Here is a 17,843-nt window from a genome sequence, read left to right on the forward strand (position 1 = left end):
TGTTTTACTACACTGCATTTACTTAACAGATTATTTTTGTACATTCATATTTTACACATGTATAAAATATGATGCCCTGCTCCAACAGACAATAATTGTTGTGTTGCAATATTATATATACAGACAGAATGATTGTAGTATTGCACAATGTATTTATAATGCACAGATGTTTAGTGTCACAGGGATGAATGTGAACATGGTTTGTGTAGCCGCTAGGTGGGCAGGACTACCAGGACTGTACAGTAACCATTCCCAGTGAGGACGAGCGGTGGGAGTGGAGCTCCGCTCAAAGCCGACTGGACCACCGGGAGGAAAGACTCGTCCAGTAGCTCAAGTTAGCTGGCTAACTTGCTGCTAGCTAATCTATTAAAGCTTTAAAAAAAACATGTTTACTCTCCGGGATGGTTGCAGAGTCGACGGGTTGTGGCCATGACGTTCGCTGTTGATGTTTCCCAAAAGCCTTGAGTTATGCTCTCACGAAAGAAAAGTAAAAAAGAAGCGTCGAAACCAGCCGAGGTACACGGGAAATATGTGAAGAAGGAAACGTCGCCGCTCCTGAGAAGTAAGCGCAACAAGTTAGCCAGCTAGCTCAGAGTTAGCCTGCTAGCAGTTAGCGTTAGCATCAGTTCAGACAAACTTTACTGGCAGTAACTAGCAAGCAAATAATAGCCGACACGCACAAGTGTATGTGTGGACACACAGTGCCACATTAACATGGCTCGTTATATTGTAAACAAACAGTTTAATCGCGTTTTTGTACGTAAACAAACAGCTAACCTGGTAGTTTAAGTGCTAGCTAACTAGCTAAACCATCATCTAGCTTCATTAACATCAGATGAAGTGTCAAAGGAAAGTTTAGAGAGAACAGTAACTACTCGTATTGATAGCGAGAATACAAAACTACTCAAAGTAGAAGTATTTTACTTTTAATTTCCTTTATTTGTAACTGGTCTTCTGAAAAGTCAGATTTGTTGCTAATATTTGTCCATGGGTAGTAATTAAATTGAAGTTATCATGTGTCGTTGACTTGTTCTTTGATGTTAAATAGTCTGTTATTAGAGATAAAAAATTCCAGGTGCCATTTAATTGACATGTAATTTAGCTTTTATCATTAGTGGCTTAACCATTAGTCTTATTACTTTGTACGTATTATCAGTGGTGGAAGAAGTATACACATTTACTTCAAGTATGCACAGTAAAATACTTCATTGAAAGTAAAGGCTCTTTTTTATATTTTGGATAAGCAACTAAATGTATAAAAGTATATGTTAGTCGTCTGTATTAGAAAGTAATGTGTTTTATTATTGATTCATGAAAGTGCAAGTAGCTTTAATATTGTTGTTCAAAGTAGAACTCATTTTACTCTACCGTATGTACTGTTGGGTAGTTAAATTTACACTATTACAATAAACTATTTAACATAATCGTTTATTTTGTATGTACCTATCGTAGTGGAGTAAAAGGTACAATATTTCACTCTGAAATGTAGTGGAGCAAAGAAGTACTCAAGTATATTGTGAATATCCTCAAACTGTACGTAAGCATAGTATTTGATTACTTCCTTACATAGTACTTTACATTCTCTCACTGTGTATTGATACTACTTCTGTGTTATTGTGTTGACTGATACTGACAGATGCTCTTGCCTTGTTTACCTGGTTGCAGATCTTATGCCATCATTCATCCGCCATGGACCCACTATTCCCAGACGCACAGAGGTCCCTCTGCCAGATATGGGGCCCTCTTCCTACCCTGTGCCACCCACCCGGGAGCCTGTTGTGTCCCGCAACAAGAGCTTTCTCCGTGCCCCTGTGCAGAGGCCTCCTCACGAGGTGGCCCGCAGAGAGAGCCACCGCATGTCTGCACCTCCGTACCTGCCTCGCAGTCTGGGAGACCTGCCTCACGAGTACGGAGGCTCCTCACAGTCTTTTCTCACAGACGTGATCCCCATGTCTGAGAACGGAGATGCTGCCCGGTATTACTACCCCTCTGAACCTTACTATGACAACCAGCAGCACCAACAGCAGCAGCAGCAGCATCAGCAGCAGCAGCGCCAGCCCATGAGGGTCCCAGACCGCTTTCCTGAGGACTATAGATACTATGAGCACAATGAACACAACTTCCAAAGACTTCCACGACAACACACCCCCCCAGCTCCAAGCAGACCCCCTTCAGGTAAACATGACATGTTTTTTGCATCTCACTTTTTACAGTATTCATTTCAATAGTTCCTCTTTATAGGAAAGTAAACAAGAGGCAGTGACAAGAAATTGGAAGCGTACTCAGTTTTGGAAAGTCCATGGCAGGCAGTCACAGTCTCTTGAGGGACAACAACAACACGGCTGTTTTCTGCAAATTCAGTCATTTTTGAGGATGAGCGTAATCACAACACACAACACAGCAAGTCTACAATGTTTCAGATATGTCTGTTGGGGAAAACTTTAAGAAAATATTATCAACTTTAGCGTCCCAAGAAAATGTTAGTAGCTGTACTTCTGTACGACTTGTTTTGAAACATCAAAGTATTGTGGATTGGTTTTGGACCTTACAAAAGAATGCAAGCCGTTGCTTGTTACTGAAGAGCTCAAAAGAGCAATTTTATTTCAATCTTCCTGAGGGATTAAATATTTCTAAATTGCTCCTCTACATTGTAAACATTAGTGATGATGTAAGTGTGTAATTTCCACAAGATTAAATGTTTATGGGGTCGCAGGAATTTTCCAACCCACTCCCAACGATAGAGAGCCTTTTATTATGTGGCTGCCTTGTCAGCGTCGTGTATATGCTTTAGTATTCTGTCGGGCCCGCCTATCGCATATCACAGAGCCTTGTTTGGAGGGAAGTTAAACACGCTTTAGGGGCTCTGCATTTTTCACCTTTCTGTTTGCTGATTCCTTCTGCCAACAAACTAGCAATTTGCAGACCGCCCCCAGTCAAATGTCTCAGCTTCAGACGGCTCACTCCTATGAATCATCATGTTTACGTCAGTCTTGTTCTCTGTGTAGTTAAACTGCACACGTAAGGTTCATGCGTGATGCACTGAGCAGTGAGCAGAGTTGTTTTGAAGGAGTCATCTACCATCAGCTGACGCCTCTTTACTAACAGGAATGGAATTATTTTGTACTGTAACAAATTGTAATTTTTCACAGAAAATGACGTTGAACAAAATAAGATGCAGTTTGAAATTGTGCTTTTTATATAGATTTTTCATTTAAAAAATCTGCCCATTTACTCGTGTTTATTTTGAGTAGAAATGGGCGAATACCACATAGTTTTACCATTTGTTCTTTTATTGTTGATCATCATGAGCATTTGTGATACATGATCAGCATCTCATTTGTATCGTTTCCCCCATTTTCCGTTTACTTTTCATTTCTGGAAACAACCCGGTTTTGCGACACTGCAGCGAAAAACTTCAAACTTACAGAAATGCTTCTCTGACTCTTGGATGCACGGAAACATTAGATGTGATCGATTTCACACTGATCTGGTCCTTTGTCCAAAAAAATAAAAATATGTGTATATTTTAGGGGAAAAGTTGCTAACAATGTAGAATCAGAAAACCACTAATACCGTATTGTCAAAATATGTGGTCGGTGATTCATACTTTGGCTGATCACTGACTATTTTTAGGAGTTTACTTCATTTCTTGAGTAAAACCTCGCCATCACCAGTTGTAAAAATAGTCTTCTCTCGACTGTATTCAGTGACATTCCTGTACTGCATTAAGCTGTAGGTCTGCAGTGAGTGTGGCTCTCTGCCATTATTCTGAGGAAAAGGGCAGAGATGATGATGATGATGATGATGATGATGATGATGATGAGGTGGTGGAGGAGGAGGAGTGCATTTCTGCGGAGCACTCGCACATTCCGTCCCTTCACTCAGCAGCTGGCAAAGAGCTCCGGCTCTGTTGCCGTCACTCTCGTGCAGAATTTATCAGATTGTAGCCGCCATTTTGCTCCGATGCTTCATTCTGCTTTTCAACCCTTTCCAGGTCCCTCCAGGCTCATTTGGTTTTGAGTCACGGTAGCTCTCACTCAGTCTAACTCATCCACACACACAGCTGTTGGCTCAACATTCCTCGCTGACATTATTCGCCAATTTGAAGGACCGGACCTGTTGAGTGAACCCACTCAGCTGTCTGCTCTTACTGAGAGTGTTTGGGAGTTCAGTGGTTTCTTCTCTTGCGTATGTTTGGCCGTGCAGAGATCTCCGCCTTCCTGTCCAAACCGAACGACACTCCCATTTCCTACCATTCATCAAATGATGTCGGCCAGAACGAGATGCTCCGTCACAACTGAGTCAAAGCGATCGAGCACCTCCGTCCACAATCACTGCAATACTTATTGAGTGCGTCATGCTTTAAGTAGTGACTCATTGCATTCCTCCGTTGTCCCGATGTTCTCAATGTTCAGTTTCCACATTTTAATGACCTTTTTAAATGCTTCACATCCCTCTCCCTTAAATGACATTTTCCCACACACGCTGTTTTTAAGAACTTTTCCCAGCAGTGCTGTTAGCTGTCCAGCTGCTCTGCTCTATCTGTTGGTCAGAAATCCCTCCCTCTCGGTTTCTAAAAAGAAATGTTTGTTTTCCTCAGGCATAGGTCGAATACAGGCCAAGTCCCTGGGGAACCTCTCCTGTCTAACGGGAGAGGACATCCCCCTTCCGGGCGGCTGGACCGTTGACTGGACCATCCGTGGCAGGAAGTACTACATCGACCACAACACGAACACTACACACTGGAGCCACCCTCTGGAGAGGGAAGGGCTCCCTCCGGGCTGGGAGAAGGTGGAGTCGGCTGAGTTTGGGGTCTACTACGTGGATCACATCAACAAGAGGGCCCAGTACCGACACCCCTGTGCTCCGAGGTATGTCGTCAGAGTGGAGAGAGAAAGATGTTGTGTGGCTCTTGTTCACCTGGGTCTTTTAGGATGACTAAATTGGTTTCACACAGATGAAATATGCTATAAATACAACATAACCTCTGTCTGTTCCAGTGTGCCTCGCTATGATCAGCCTCCACCGTTACCGCCTCCTGTGACCTATCAGCCACGTCCTGAGAGGAACCAGCCGGTGCTGGTGCCCGCCAACCCGTACCACACAGCAGAGATCCCAGACTGGCTGCAGGTGTACGCCCGGGCCCCTCTCAAGTGAGTACTGTTATTCTCTTCGCCAGGAGGATCATGCGATATGTCCCGTCCGTCTAATCCGTGAGTGACTGTGCACCTCTGTGTCTGTCAACGGCTCATCTCGACGCTAGTGATAACACAGCTAACAGAGCTACCAGTGCACACACTGCTGAGTACATCTGCTACGCGGGTAGACAGCTAGGTGAGTTTAATTTAGTTTTAGGCACCATTGTATGAAATATTAAGATAACTTCGAGCCGATTGCCTGCAAACTTCATCGCTTGTTTTTGAGTTTGAATGAAGTGTGTTTTATGACGCCTAGAATTGAGGTTAGCAAATTGTGTGTTGTATTCATCCATGGGGTCTAGTTGGTAATATGAGAGGTACAAATGATGTAGGGGGCCGTCCAACACTTCCCAAAGTACCTGTTGAAGTAGCATGAATATCTTCCCTTCTACATCAGGTATGACCACATCTTGAAGTGGGAGTTGTTCCAGCTGGCAGACCTGGACACGTATCAGGGCATGCTGAAGCTGCTCTTCATGAAGGAGCTGGAGCACATCGTCAAATCCTACGAGGCGTACCGGCAGGCGCTGCTGTCGGAGGTGGAGGCTCGCAAACAGCGGCAGCAGTGGTACGCCCAGCAGCCCAACAAGAACTTCATTGGGAACATGTGATGTGTGCGTGTGTGCGTGTGCGTGTGTGTGTGCGTGCAGCGGTGGACGTCGCGCTGCCACTCCTCTCTGAGGTCGCCACAGTTTGGGAGCGGTCAGGGTTTCCTTTGAAATCACGATGGACTCTTAATTGCCTCTTTACCAAACACATCTGTGCCTTCGCTTGATCCAAATATATCAGCCAGGAACCCCCCTCCCCTCCATGTGACAGTCAATCTATGAATGACCATGTGACTGAAAAACACTCCAATGAAGAAGAAGAATAACCTATAATGTGCTACATCTGGGGAGACTCGTGGTGCCGTTTACAGCCACTGCCCTGAGAACTGAGTTCTGGGTTTCTGCTTTTAAGACTGAGGAGAACAGCGTCTGAAAAGCTACGGATATTTGTTCAAAAACATCCTGAGATTGTGCCTTTTTTCTTTTTTTAAATGAAATAAAACGCAGCAATTTTAATACACCAGCTACTCCGTCATTATTTCCTGTTGGAGAAAATGGCCGGCAGCTTAATCTAATTTGTTTCTATATGAAATACTTCATGACTATTTCTTTCCTTTGCTTTGATACCTTCATAAAATGAAACCACACTTTTACATTAAATAAAAAGTGCTTTTTTTTTTTTTTTTTTTAAATGACATATCCTTAATAAGACAATCCACCAAAACTTTCACAGATATTTAAGTTTTGATATGAAACGAGACGTTTTGTTGGATAACATTTGATGCAGTGGTTTGAGCATCTTGTGGCTCTCGGCATTACTGTAAGTCAGGAATATGTGTGTAAAATTAAACATAAATAAGCTACTGGAACTTTACAAAAACACTTCAGAAGACACACCAAGTTTGCCAAACAAGTGCAATTCAGCTTCTCCTTGTTCTGTTCTTTTGGGATGTTTCCTGCCTCGGTAATGCCTTGTTTTTATGGACTCGCTCTTCTGTGGAAGAAATGATCACTAATCAATCAGCCTAAGCCTTCTTAAGATACTCCGAATTTGTTTATGCTTTAGGGTTTGTCTAGTAGAAACATATCTTCACAGTAAAAAAAATAAATAAAAAGGTTTGATGGGGATCTGTTTACGACGGTGATTACAAATCCAAACATTTCTGAATGTCCTCGGATGGTTTCTGATAAGTCAGCAGTGGAGTAGGTCTGTAAGAACGAGTCCTTCACTATGCAAGAAGGTCTCAATCACTTCTTTTCACAAACGGTGGCATCACTTTGTACATTTCTGATTTTGTGGATTGCAAATACAGAACATAAGCAATAAAGTCTGCAGTGAAGAAAACGACTTTTCTGGATGTACAGTTGTTGCCTCTAGTTCTCTGTTCGCCTTCACTTTGAGCCTTAAACTAAAATAAATATATATACGTCGTATATATATCCTGTAACAAAACATCAGACAAGTATTTAAAAAAGAAATAAGTCGTCTCCATGACTTTAATTTGGTCCAACTTTATTTGTTATTTCCGTGTAACTGCGTGTGTGGAAACTTGTAGCAGTGTTGACTTTGAAGAAGTTGATTCCTTTTGACCTTTCAGTACACGGAGGCTCCCACGATATCCGGAGATGATTTAAGTGTCCATGGGGGCGGCTTCAGGAATGAATTGTTAAACCCCAAAATAACGTGATACATTTGCTTTTTTTTTTCTTCTTCTTTTTAACAGATAAAATCTTCAATTTATTATTTAAGAGCGTGAACGCAACACAATAATGCTACTTTTCTGACTCATGAACGGACACGGCCAAGAGGAAATGGGCTTTCGTAACCTCACGAGTCTTAAACTGGACCTCGATGGCTCTTTGCGTGGAAGGCCTCACTGACGTTGATTATACATTGTGGAAGACTCAAGAAGCCACTCTGCTGCAGCGCCTTTACATTTCCAACCCTTGAGGTCAAACCTCAGCATAAACTTGCTAAATATGCATGACAGTGTTCCTGTACTGTTGGTGACCAGAAAAGAAGAAATAAAAAAACAAAAACATTTCAATGCTGCAGCTGTATGTGATGCAGACGTGTTACAGTGAGCTCCGTGATCCTGGGTTATTCAGTGAGCTAAAAACAATAACCACAGTTACACAAATGTACGGTAACCGTCTACGAAGCCCAACTTTTCAAACACCAAAAAAATGCTGTCACCATTACGAGCCTTTTGTTTTACAAATGCAAGCTGTTTCTGGAAACAAAAGAAAAACCTCTGGGCCTGGCTTCTTTCACTATGCAGCGTTTTCACAGATGAATCAACTTAAGTGTGTGAAGATGATGAAAGAGATGTGGAATGAGGATTCTTTTTTTTTTTTCAAAGCAGGCCTGTCGCCCCGCCTAATAACAACATGTTTGATTCCTCAGTGGCCACAGAGTAGCTACATTCCTCGGATTTGCTCGAACATTCAGTGAGAAACACAACAATGCTTTTTCGCCCGCCGCCTCTACGTCACAATGAAAACCAAACTCGCTCTTTCCCCTCAACCTAGAAGACCAAACGCACATATAGAGGACCACCGCGCAATCACAACACTGCAAGCAGACTACAAAGTGAGAGATAAATGTCAGCTATGTTGTGTGAACTTTGAACTATTCTGTTTTTCTCTTTCCACCCGGCGCTGTTCTTTGAAAGTAAATGCCAGCACGAACTCCCTGATGCAGAAATCTACCTCCAGAACAAACTATACAACTAATAAATGTGCCGTTGAGTGTCTGCATGTCGCCAGGCTGCAGTAGATGTGAAATAATTTTTACATGTTATTATGGCACAATACCACTTTGTCACAACTATTAAAACTTATTCTTTTTTTTTTTTTTTTTTACAAAGTATACCTGGTCTAAGAGCTTAAAGATGACAGACATTAACCACTTACCATGCTGATGATGCTTGTAACGCTTCATTATTTAACATACACGTACATATTTTGGCTTTCAAACATCGCAGATCATAGATATTGTTTCTTATAAACAGCACTAAACTTCAAAGAACGGAACAATCGTCACAAATGGGGATTTCACAGATTTGGCTATACTTTGAGAATCAATGTCAGTGACAAATGATGGAGAGGAAAAAAAGAAAAAAAACGTCTGAAATGAAATCAGCAGCTGACTGAAGGTTGGATATGCCGAGCCTGCAGTATCTGCACAGGTGATATTTGATCACAGACAGAAAGTGAGAGACAACGCTAAATGGCATCCATCGCTTGAAGACAGGCACCCACTGAGAAGATGCTCTGACACTGCCTATACATGAACATTATAGAGTCCCTTATTACGTTTAATAGTAGTGGATGTATTGGTGGGCAGCACCAGCCAATAACAGAATAAAAGAGTGCCTGATGGGTGAGGATGTCCCTCCTCCTCCTGTCCATCACCGGGAAGTCCCTGCTGTACTCTTGTCTTATCTAATCAGTCTCTCTTATTGTCCTGCTCCTCTGGCACCTCCGAGGCCCGAGGCCCGCCGGGGAAGGCGTGGTGGTACAGGTGCCTGTGATTGGCCGCTACATTGTACAGCTTGTAGAGAGCCTGTGGAGCAGAGACGAAAGAAATATTAGGATTAAACTCGACAGGGTTTATCTTGAGGTACACGGCCATAGTCAGTGTATTATCCAGAGTTTAAAGAAGTAGGCCGAGGCAGCATGGAGGGTAAGCGATGTACTCCTGTGGCAAAACGTAAGCTATTTTAGCCACCTAGTAGAGATACAGTTGAGCACACTTGCGAGCAAAGTGGATGGATAATGGTGACAAAAATAGCGAAGAAAGGGACATAAAAACATTTCAATGTTTACCATTGTATTTATTTGCATATGTTACTGTGGGTATCTCAATAGATGATCCACACATTTGAGAAAAATGAAGCCTGACAATATGCTCCTGCTAGTTTTTGTAAATATTCCCACTTTGATTGCTCCACTTACCTCATTTGTGCTCCCCTGCAGAGGCATGAAAAAGACAAAAAGTAAAGTGAGCACATACATGCATTTGTCACATAACGCATGTTCACTAACATTTATTATTGCTGTAGATGGCTCTGGCCTTATTGTCTTAAAGGGGATCGTTGCCCTCTGGTGGTTTGAAGATACTGTATCACCTAATTTACTGATGAATATGCGTACAGTATTAGTCTCTGCTGTAACATAGGGCCTTCTGGTTTATAGTTCTAGTTCAATAATTGATGAGTCAAGTAACAAAATATTAATCAAAGTTAAGACTTTTTTTCAGAAAAACTTGCAACGGTTCATTGTTCTGAGCCGCTAAAATATTTACTATTTTGTTTAATCTTCTATAACTGTGCGTACTGCAATATGTTTTTGTTTTGGAATCCTGGTTGGACAAAACAAATTATCTGAATAAGTTAAGTTGGACTTTGGGAAATTGTGAATTAAACTTAATTAAAAGCTCCATTATTTAATTTTCTAGTAGGACAATTTACAATTTGTTAACAGTATTTGATTCCTCTTCATCCATTATGAGTAAATCTGATTTCTTCCATCGATGATAAACAGGCAGGATTCATCAATAAGGGAAATAATTGTTAGTTACAGCCGTGTATATCCAGAACAGATAATTGTTTCCTTTTATGACAACTTGAAACTTCGCTTTACTTTTTATTTGGTTCAAAATGCAGCCGCCAGCCTCCTGACCAGATGTTTGACCAATTAAGATAAATGGGTTTTTTAAGCTCCCAAAAAAAAGTGATTTTAAAGATCTCAATCTGAACTACAAAACCCTCACCGTTGTTTATACAGTACCTGATATTAAATCATATATACCGGCTTCATTGCTCTATAAGTAGAGTAAACATACAGTATTTCTGTAAACTTCTTTTTAATGTCAGGCAGCTAACCAGTTTCACTTATTCACTCATTTCTGTTCATTTCCAAGTTTTTGTGTCTGAGGAACCTTTTGAAAACAAGTTTGTTTTTTCATCATTCTGTATTGTGTGCAAAGACTCCTGCTGGTGATTTTGCATTATTAATAAAGTGAACTTGAACTTGGTGACTATTGATTGAGATATTGATTAAGTTAGGCAGCCAGATTTATTATGAACTTCATTAAAGGTTGAATTACCTGGTCCCACAGCGCACCGGCCACCTGGTCGATGACGGCGCCGAGTTCCCGGTATTCCCCGGAGTAGCGGATGTAGGCCCAGGTGCAGAGAGTGATCAGAGCCAGACCCAGGATCATGTTACACAAGCTGGCAATGATGTCCACGCCCACAAAGCCTGTGATGCCCGCGGCCACGTACATGACAAAGATGACCACGAACAGGGTGGCCGGCGTCCGGGCCGCGTGGAAAATGTTCTTGGAGTCATTGTGCTTGATGTACTGGACAAACACCTCGTCGACCTCTCCCTCCAGCTGCTGCAGGTAGCGCCGGCTGAACTCCTCGCCCCCCATCTTCTTCACGCCCCGGAACACCTGCAGGGCCTCCTCTCTGATGGCGCCGTGTCGGGCCTGCAGCTCACCGGGAGCCAGAAAAGGCCGGTCACCCCCGCAGACCTGGGGAACAGAATGGAGATGCTCAAAGATGAGGGATTAGCACGTTTGGGATCCACTTGAAAATCCTAATTTCACCTACCCCTTCCATTTTCTTGTTGTACAGATCCTTTGCGGCTGCCACTGCTGCCAAATTATTCGCCTCTGCTGTGGCCTGAGAGGAAACAGATGAGAATATAGAGATAATTTAATTTAAGATAAAATAAGACAAGATGATCTTTATTGATCCCACGCAGGGAAACATTGTACACTAACGTTACATAGTTCTGAATATCATATTCCATTACATAATCCTACATACTACACACTGGCCCTTTAGGACGATGGAGGAAATGTACCTGCAGCATGGACTTTGGATGCGGAAGCTCCTCACCTTGGTAAATTTTGATGTATGCCTAAAATAAATGACAAAAAGCATTAACAGTAACAGAACTGGTGGAATTAAGTGAAATAAATATGTTGGATTTACAAACATGCTCAGTTTAATAGTTACTGACACACATAATAACAGTAAATATGACTTTATGTCCAGTGAACAGGGATAGCACAAACTGTTTGAAAGTACAGTTTTAGCTATAATAGTTAAAAACAATATAGAAAGTACAGGTTTGGTTGGTTTGTGCGTTTCACATGAACACGTCTCTTCGTTCTGACCTTGAAGTACTCCACCAGGCCTCTGCAGGTGATTTTGCTGCCGTTGATCTCCTTCACGTCGATGTTACGAGGACTGAGGAGCCACGGGACCAGAACCTTCAGGTTGTTTATGAACTCGCCGTCAATCTCTAGACAGGGGAAGGAGAGAGAGTTCACAGTATGTGCTGAAATTCAACATTGTTTGCTCTGTTATATTCAGTTTCTGGCGGCATGTGTGGTAAGATTCAACAATTCAGAGCAGCAAACAGCTTTCTTCTCCCAGAGCGCTGTTTCTCAAAAACTCCAGTGCACCACCTGCTCCTGCACAACATGTAAATACTCTGCACCTCGTTTCACCTCGAGAATCTCTTTGTACAAATGCCTTGTATATTTTGCAGTCTGTCAGGTCCTGTCTCAGAGCCATGCCGGATTTATATTATTCAGAAATTTAAGAAAGTAGTATAATCAAGTAGTATAACAAGTTATTACATTTATGTACCATCTACAGTCACCTACGACCTAATTTATTTAATGTATACATATTAACAGCCATGCTAACATGCTAATATCGTCATAAACCAAAGTAGTGGACAATTTAAAATTTAGATCTAATAGATGAAATATTATGTAGAAAAGTCAAGTTATTACATTTGATACGAGGAGGATCATGCTTCTGCAATCCTTCCAAGACATTTCCTTGAGACATTTCACAACAAAAGTCAGAGGATCATCAAAGTCAGCAGAATTCATCCTTTGGGAAACACGGATGTCTGTATAAAGTTTCACAGCAATCCATCCAAAAGTTGTCAAGATATTTCACTGTGAACCGAAGCGGTGAACCGACCGATCGACAGACTACCATGACTAAAATAATTCTATGTTGTTTATGTCGAGTTATCATGGGAGTTGTAAATGTCTCCATGTCAAACATGACAGATCGCTCAAAGTCAGAAGCCCTTTGACAAGAGCCGCTACGATCCCGAAACACTGAATGAAATAGTCGCATGTTACAAGACAGAGGAGGTGTACCTAATATTCTTCCATCAAAGAGTGGGTTGGTGGCCACTTTGAGGCCGGGGTGAGGCATCAGGAAACAGGAGATGTTGGTGAAGCAGGAGTGGATGTGTTTGCGTACGTTCTGCAGCTCTTCGTGCTGGTTCTCTGAGATCTGTACCATAAAACACGACCACGTGTGTCAGATTTTAGACGTGCATTAGTTTGGTTTAATTAGCCTCACGTGGATCTGTACGGTGATTGTTTGAATTAGTCGCAACTGACCTTCAGTCTCTTCTCAAGGAACTTCATGCCTCCTTCTTGTCCGTAGGGAAACTCATATGGAAAGCTCCAGTCTCGGACGAGGAAAATCATGGACTAAGACAAAATAAACAACTCTTGTCAGTGATATCTTGCACTGTACATTATATTCAAATAGCATTTTTAGGAGCAGACAGTCCTTTTCACCAAACACCAATAATAATTAGTAAATGTAATTTCCTGACATCAGTCATCTTACCGTGGCAAATCTATCCAGCGAGTGAAATTAATTTACTTAGAAACTTGAATGACTGAAATTGGACCTCTGCATCTAACCCATCCTGAGCATTAAGGAGCTGTGGGCTGCTGTAAAGTTGACCTTACCTGGAATGGTTTGAGGAAAGTCTCCTCCATAGCTAGTCTGCCGTACTCAGTGAAAAGCTGGAAGAAAAAAGCAGATAAGACAAAATGAGGATGTGAATTGTAGTAATTTTTATAAAAGATGAACAGGAATATTTGGAGCACTGGGATGCTTCAGACATTCAATTCAAGTGTTCTGTTCAAGTGTTTTTCTTTCACAGGTTTATGTTTCGGCAGTAAGAAAAGGCACCGAAACAGATACTGATATGCATCATGTCTGACTGGCAACAGGTTTCAAATCTGGACTCTCTCTTTCCGCTCTTATTAGTGTCGACACTTGACGGTGTTACCTGCAAGTGCTGAAGGTCGTCCTCTTGTACGTTCTGTGAGATGTTGTAAACCTGAAAAAGATCATTCATTTATAGAATCATTTCTTTCACATTTTCAATAAAATCATTTTGTGAAACCAAATGAACGAAAGAGTCAAAGAACAACAAAGACTTAAGAGTCTGTGAGGCTGTACTTGGGCACAAGGGTGTTTTGAGCTAAATGCTAACATCAGCGTGCTAAGTTAACTGTGCAGCACTGGTACCTAATTCCATGGAAATGAATCTATTAGTTGTTAAGACAGTTCACTCAAAGCTACAAATGTCAGCCTCATGGTGACATTGAGATTCACTGTCTGGGAAACATGAATGTTTGTAGAAAAATGTTGTGGCGATCCATCCAACAGTTGCAGAGATACTTCACTCTGGACCAAAGGGGTGTTCAGACCAATCACCACGAGAACCACGCTGCTAGTTTGGCTAAACAAACAAACCTGCTTTCATCCATTCACATCCATATGCACAGTCTTTACTGAAGCGAAGCGGCGTACCTGCATGGAGCTGATCATGGTGCTCAGTGCAAACACAGTGGCCGAGTCCCTCAGCGTCGACTGGCTGTCAAACGTGCCTTGTGTGTCCATTAACAATACAGCCACCTGTGAAGTGAAGCAGACGAAGACACTGACCTGTGCTGCAAGAAAAATGAGTGAGGAGCCAGCTGGTCGGTCTGGTTTTGAATGGAAATTAAAATGGAGAAAAGATCTCGAAAAGGCCAAATCTACTCTAATTTAAAAAGATATATAAATTAAGATGCCATTTAAAGCTGACAACCAGTAGCACTCTGGCTTTTGCTGCTTGTGCAAACTAAAGATGGGAGACGTTTGGCCGATGCAGGTGTAAAAGAAGCTATTTATGTAAAAATGTCTTCCTTCAAGTGTTGTTTTACTGGGCAGCTTTAAGTGTGAATGTGTGTTACTGTAAAAGTGAGGAGCAGACCTGTTGCCTTTTTTAAAAAGGTTAAAGTATCCATGTCATATTAAATTATGTCTCATAATACATTGTTGCATTGTAATAATCATTGTAATAATAATAAAGACTGGTATACAGTCACAGGACTTCACCTTTCTTCCGTCTGGCTTGTCCACCAGGAAGACCTCACTCCAGATCTGGATCCCGGTGGTCTCCCTCTCGGAGCCCCCCCTCCAGGAGAAGCCGGTCAGAGGCTCGTCTGCATCTCCGAGCCAGCCTTCAGATGCCTGAGCACAGTGGGATCAGAAGTGAGAGGTCAATGGTTTATATAACGGTTACTGTTTGTTTTATTTACTGTTTTATCTACCTTGTTTATGTTGCATTTCTGTCTTTATTTCCTAACTATATTTGTGCTTTTATTGATAAAGTCACACTCCAGAATCAAAGGCTCAGCTCCATCACCTGCACAGACCCAGACACTTACGTGGTTGTACATGTAACGCAGCATGAAGTCCATGAGGAAGGACTTGCCCTTGCGGAAAGCTCCGGCCACAGAGATGGCCACCACCTCTCGGTCTCTGACCTCCTCCGCCAGCAGGATGCGGCTCAGCGCCGCCTCGTCCAGCTCGAAGGTGTGGTCGTCTTTGACCAGCAGCACCTGTATGGGCCGGGCTCGTCCATCCGGCTCCTCCTCCTCTGAGCTCCAGTCGTAGACATTTTTGTCACTGAGGGACCCTGGAGGACGAGACAGAGGGGGGAAAGATGCCGATAATGGAGTAGTGCTCTGAAGAATGACCCTATAAGAGGGAAACATGAACCTTAACTAAACATATTTTCATCTTTGAATATGGTTGCATGCAGAGAAATGATAATGTTGCTGCTGCTGCAATTTTGTCCCACATGATTACTTGTTATAAGCTCTGTAGAGTCAAATAAATGTTATTATATGAGCGAGTGATCAGCCAGAACTTATTCACAGTGGTGAGAAGCAAATTTAGTGGTCCATTAAGGCGAGGAAACAGGAAAGTTGAGTCCATTACTCCTTCCTGTTAGCACCAGATCAATAGCCTGCAAGCTTGATAATACTAACAATGAATCTTGCCATGCTATCCATCCCATCTGCTTGCGTCCAATGAGATCATGTGCATCGAGAGCTGTTTCTGGCGCTTTCCCGGCAGTGACTCAGTGTGTTTCCAATCTCTGCAGCCTCATGTAGAGTGTGCAAGCTGCATGACCGTCCTGATGCACAGATTTGGGCTTCCAAATCCCATTCATGTAATGTAGGCTGCTTTATGCTACAGCAAACTTGTGTCTGACCGTGTAGCACAAAAGGATTTCTAATGTAAAGAAGAAAATCCACACACAAGTCACCCAATGCAATGTGTGTGGCTGTGATGTTTTGAGGATGTAATTGCAAATTAAACAAGGGCACTGTGAAAGATTAAGGCGTAGCAGGCAAAATTTGGGAGCGTGCTAAAAGATTAATGCAGGGTGCCAATAATGCACGGTGAATAATTTAAGGAAGAATCAGCCAAGACCTGAGGAAGACTGTCAGTTTGACTTCACGTCTCCTGCAAAGGCCTCACTCGGGCCCGGCACGAGCCTTTGCCTGGTTAACCCGATCTTGTTACTGCTGCTCTTAAAACAAACCGAAGACGTCAGAAGCACCGTCTGCTTAAAGTGGGTCAAACCAGATAAACTCTCCAATGACAAACAGCAGCATTTCCTCCCCTTTTCCTCACCCCTATAACAGTCATGCAGTCCCCTTTTCTCTCCCCTTGCAGGCCTGTATTAAAGTTAACATGAGCCGTAGAGGGATGTGACGATTAGGGTGCTGGTTACCATCATAATCATGGTGGTGAAAACGATAATGATGATAGCAATAATGATTAGTACAAAGATGATTGTGATAGTGGCGACAAGCTATGTACTGATGCAAAATTACATCATGTGATGCCAGATGTCTCACAGTGTGACAAACACAATAAAATCATAAGGTTATTTTCAGGTCTTTTCGGGGCCTTGACCGCCCCAACAGAATATTTCCTGTATGCTGATTAGTGGAAAAAAATGAATGGATTCACCACAGGATTTAATGGTAAAAATGTATGTTCGCTTATGCTTGATTGACCGACATCGATGCAGTGACAAATAGAACAAAACGTATATTTCGCACCACCATTAGTAACATTCGATATTATCTGGAATAAAATAATTACACAATGGTTACAACATTGTCGATACAAGAACAAGCCCTTCGTGATGGAGTCTGAAATAAACATCTAATTGGCTGCATTGCTTACACCCTCGCCTCGACAAGGAATAAGAAAAATATGTATGTGCGTCAAGGAAAGCATGAAATATCAAATAGTGTACGTACACTCACCCCAGCTGTCTCTGTCTTTACGGTGTTTCGCCATAATACTGCCCTTATATCCCTCTGTTTGTCCGTTAATGAGCGACCCTAGTCGGTAGTCATGAGTGTCGAAGGGTTGGGTGGATGCCCTATCTCCACCAAAAGCGATGCTCGCATCGCAGGAGGATGATGGAGCTTTTATTCCCAGCGTGATGCAGGACTCGAACGTGCAGCCAGGGGCCGCTGTTGTCTGTTGTTCCTACTCAGTGTAATGTAGCAGCTTAATAACGCGGAAAGAATGAATGTGGTTCAGCGGACATTGTGTGAGTGCAACCATTAAGTATGTTATGTATGGCTTTTGCAATTAAATTCAAGTTTCTTTCATTGAGCCTGCTATGAAAACGCATTCACAGCTTCCGTCGGTAGGTGGCGCTATTTACACAGAGAATGGAACACATGCTGCCTTCCCGTGCTGTCGTAAATATCTCTACAGAAATGACCCTACACAGGATGACGAGCAGTGGTGGTCGAAGGATCCTTTACTCAGATACAAAATGTTACTTAAGCAAAAGTATAAAAGTATTATGAGCAAAATGTACTCAAAGTATTAAAAGTAAAAGTACTCCATAAAGTACTGGAATAATATTCTGTTTTTAT

At 42.3% G+C, this 17,843-nt stretch overlaps 2 protein-coding genes across 2 annotated transcripts; one reads left to right on the top strand and one right to left on the bottom strand.

The window, feature by feature from the left end:
• The first annotated feature begins 243 nt into the window (after positions 1 to 243).
• On the top strand, positions 244 to 7,094 carry sav1 (salvador family WW domain containing protein 1). The gene is made up of 5 exons (XM_076108603.1): positions 244 to 562; positions 1,666 to 2,175; positions 4,601 to 4,871; positions 5,001 to 5,153; positions 5,596 to 7,094. Exons 1-5 carry the CDS (start codon positions 469 to 471, stop codon positions 5,807 to 5,809), a joined length of 1,242 nt encoding a protein of 413 aa, XP_075964718.1. The 5' UTR covers positions 244 to 468; the 3' UTR covers positions 5,810 to 7,094.
• A 2,103-nt stretch (positions 7,095 to 9,197) lies between these two features.
• atl1 (atlastin GTPase 1) lies at positions 9,198 to 17,250 on the bottom strand. Its single transcript, XM_076108601.1, has 14 exons — positions 17,211 to 17,250; positions 15,315 to 15,565; positions 14,983 to 15,117; positions 14,413 to 14,517; positions 13,886 to 13,936; positions 13,560 to 13,616; positions 13,200 to 13,292; positions 12,951 to 13,089; positions 11,943 to 12,070; positions 11,627 to 11,683; positions 11,371 to 11,442; positions 10,860 to 11,291; positions 9,707 to 9,721; positions 9,198 to 9,314 (listed from the first exon to the last, which is right to left on the bottom strand). Exons 1-14 carry the CDS (start codon positions 17,248 to 17,250, stop codon positions 9,198 to 9,200), a joined length of 1,692 nt encoding a protein of 563 aa, XP_075964716.1.
• Between the last annotated feature and the right edge of the window lie 593 nt (positions 17,251 to 17,843).

This window comes from Anarhichas minor, unplaced genomic scaffold (assembly GCF_050575085.1).
Source record: "Anarhichas minor isolate MPS153535 unplaced genomic scaffold, ASM5057508v1 ptg000040l, whole genome shotgun sequence".
Classification (NCBI taxonomy): Eukaryota; Metazoa; Chordata; class Actinopteri; order Perciformes; family Anarhichadidae; genus Anarhichas; species Anarhichas minor.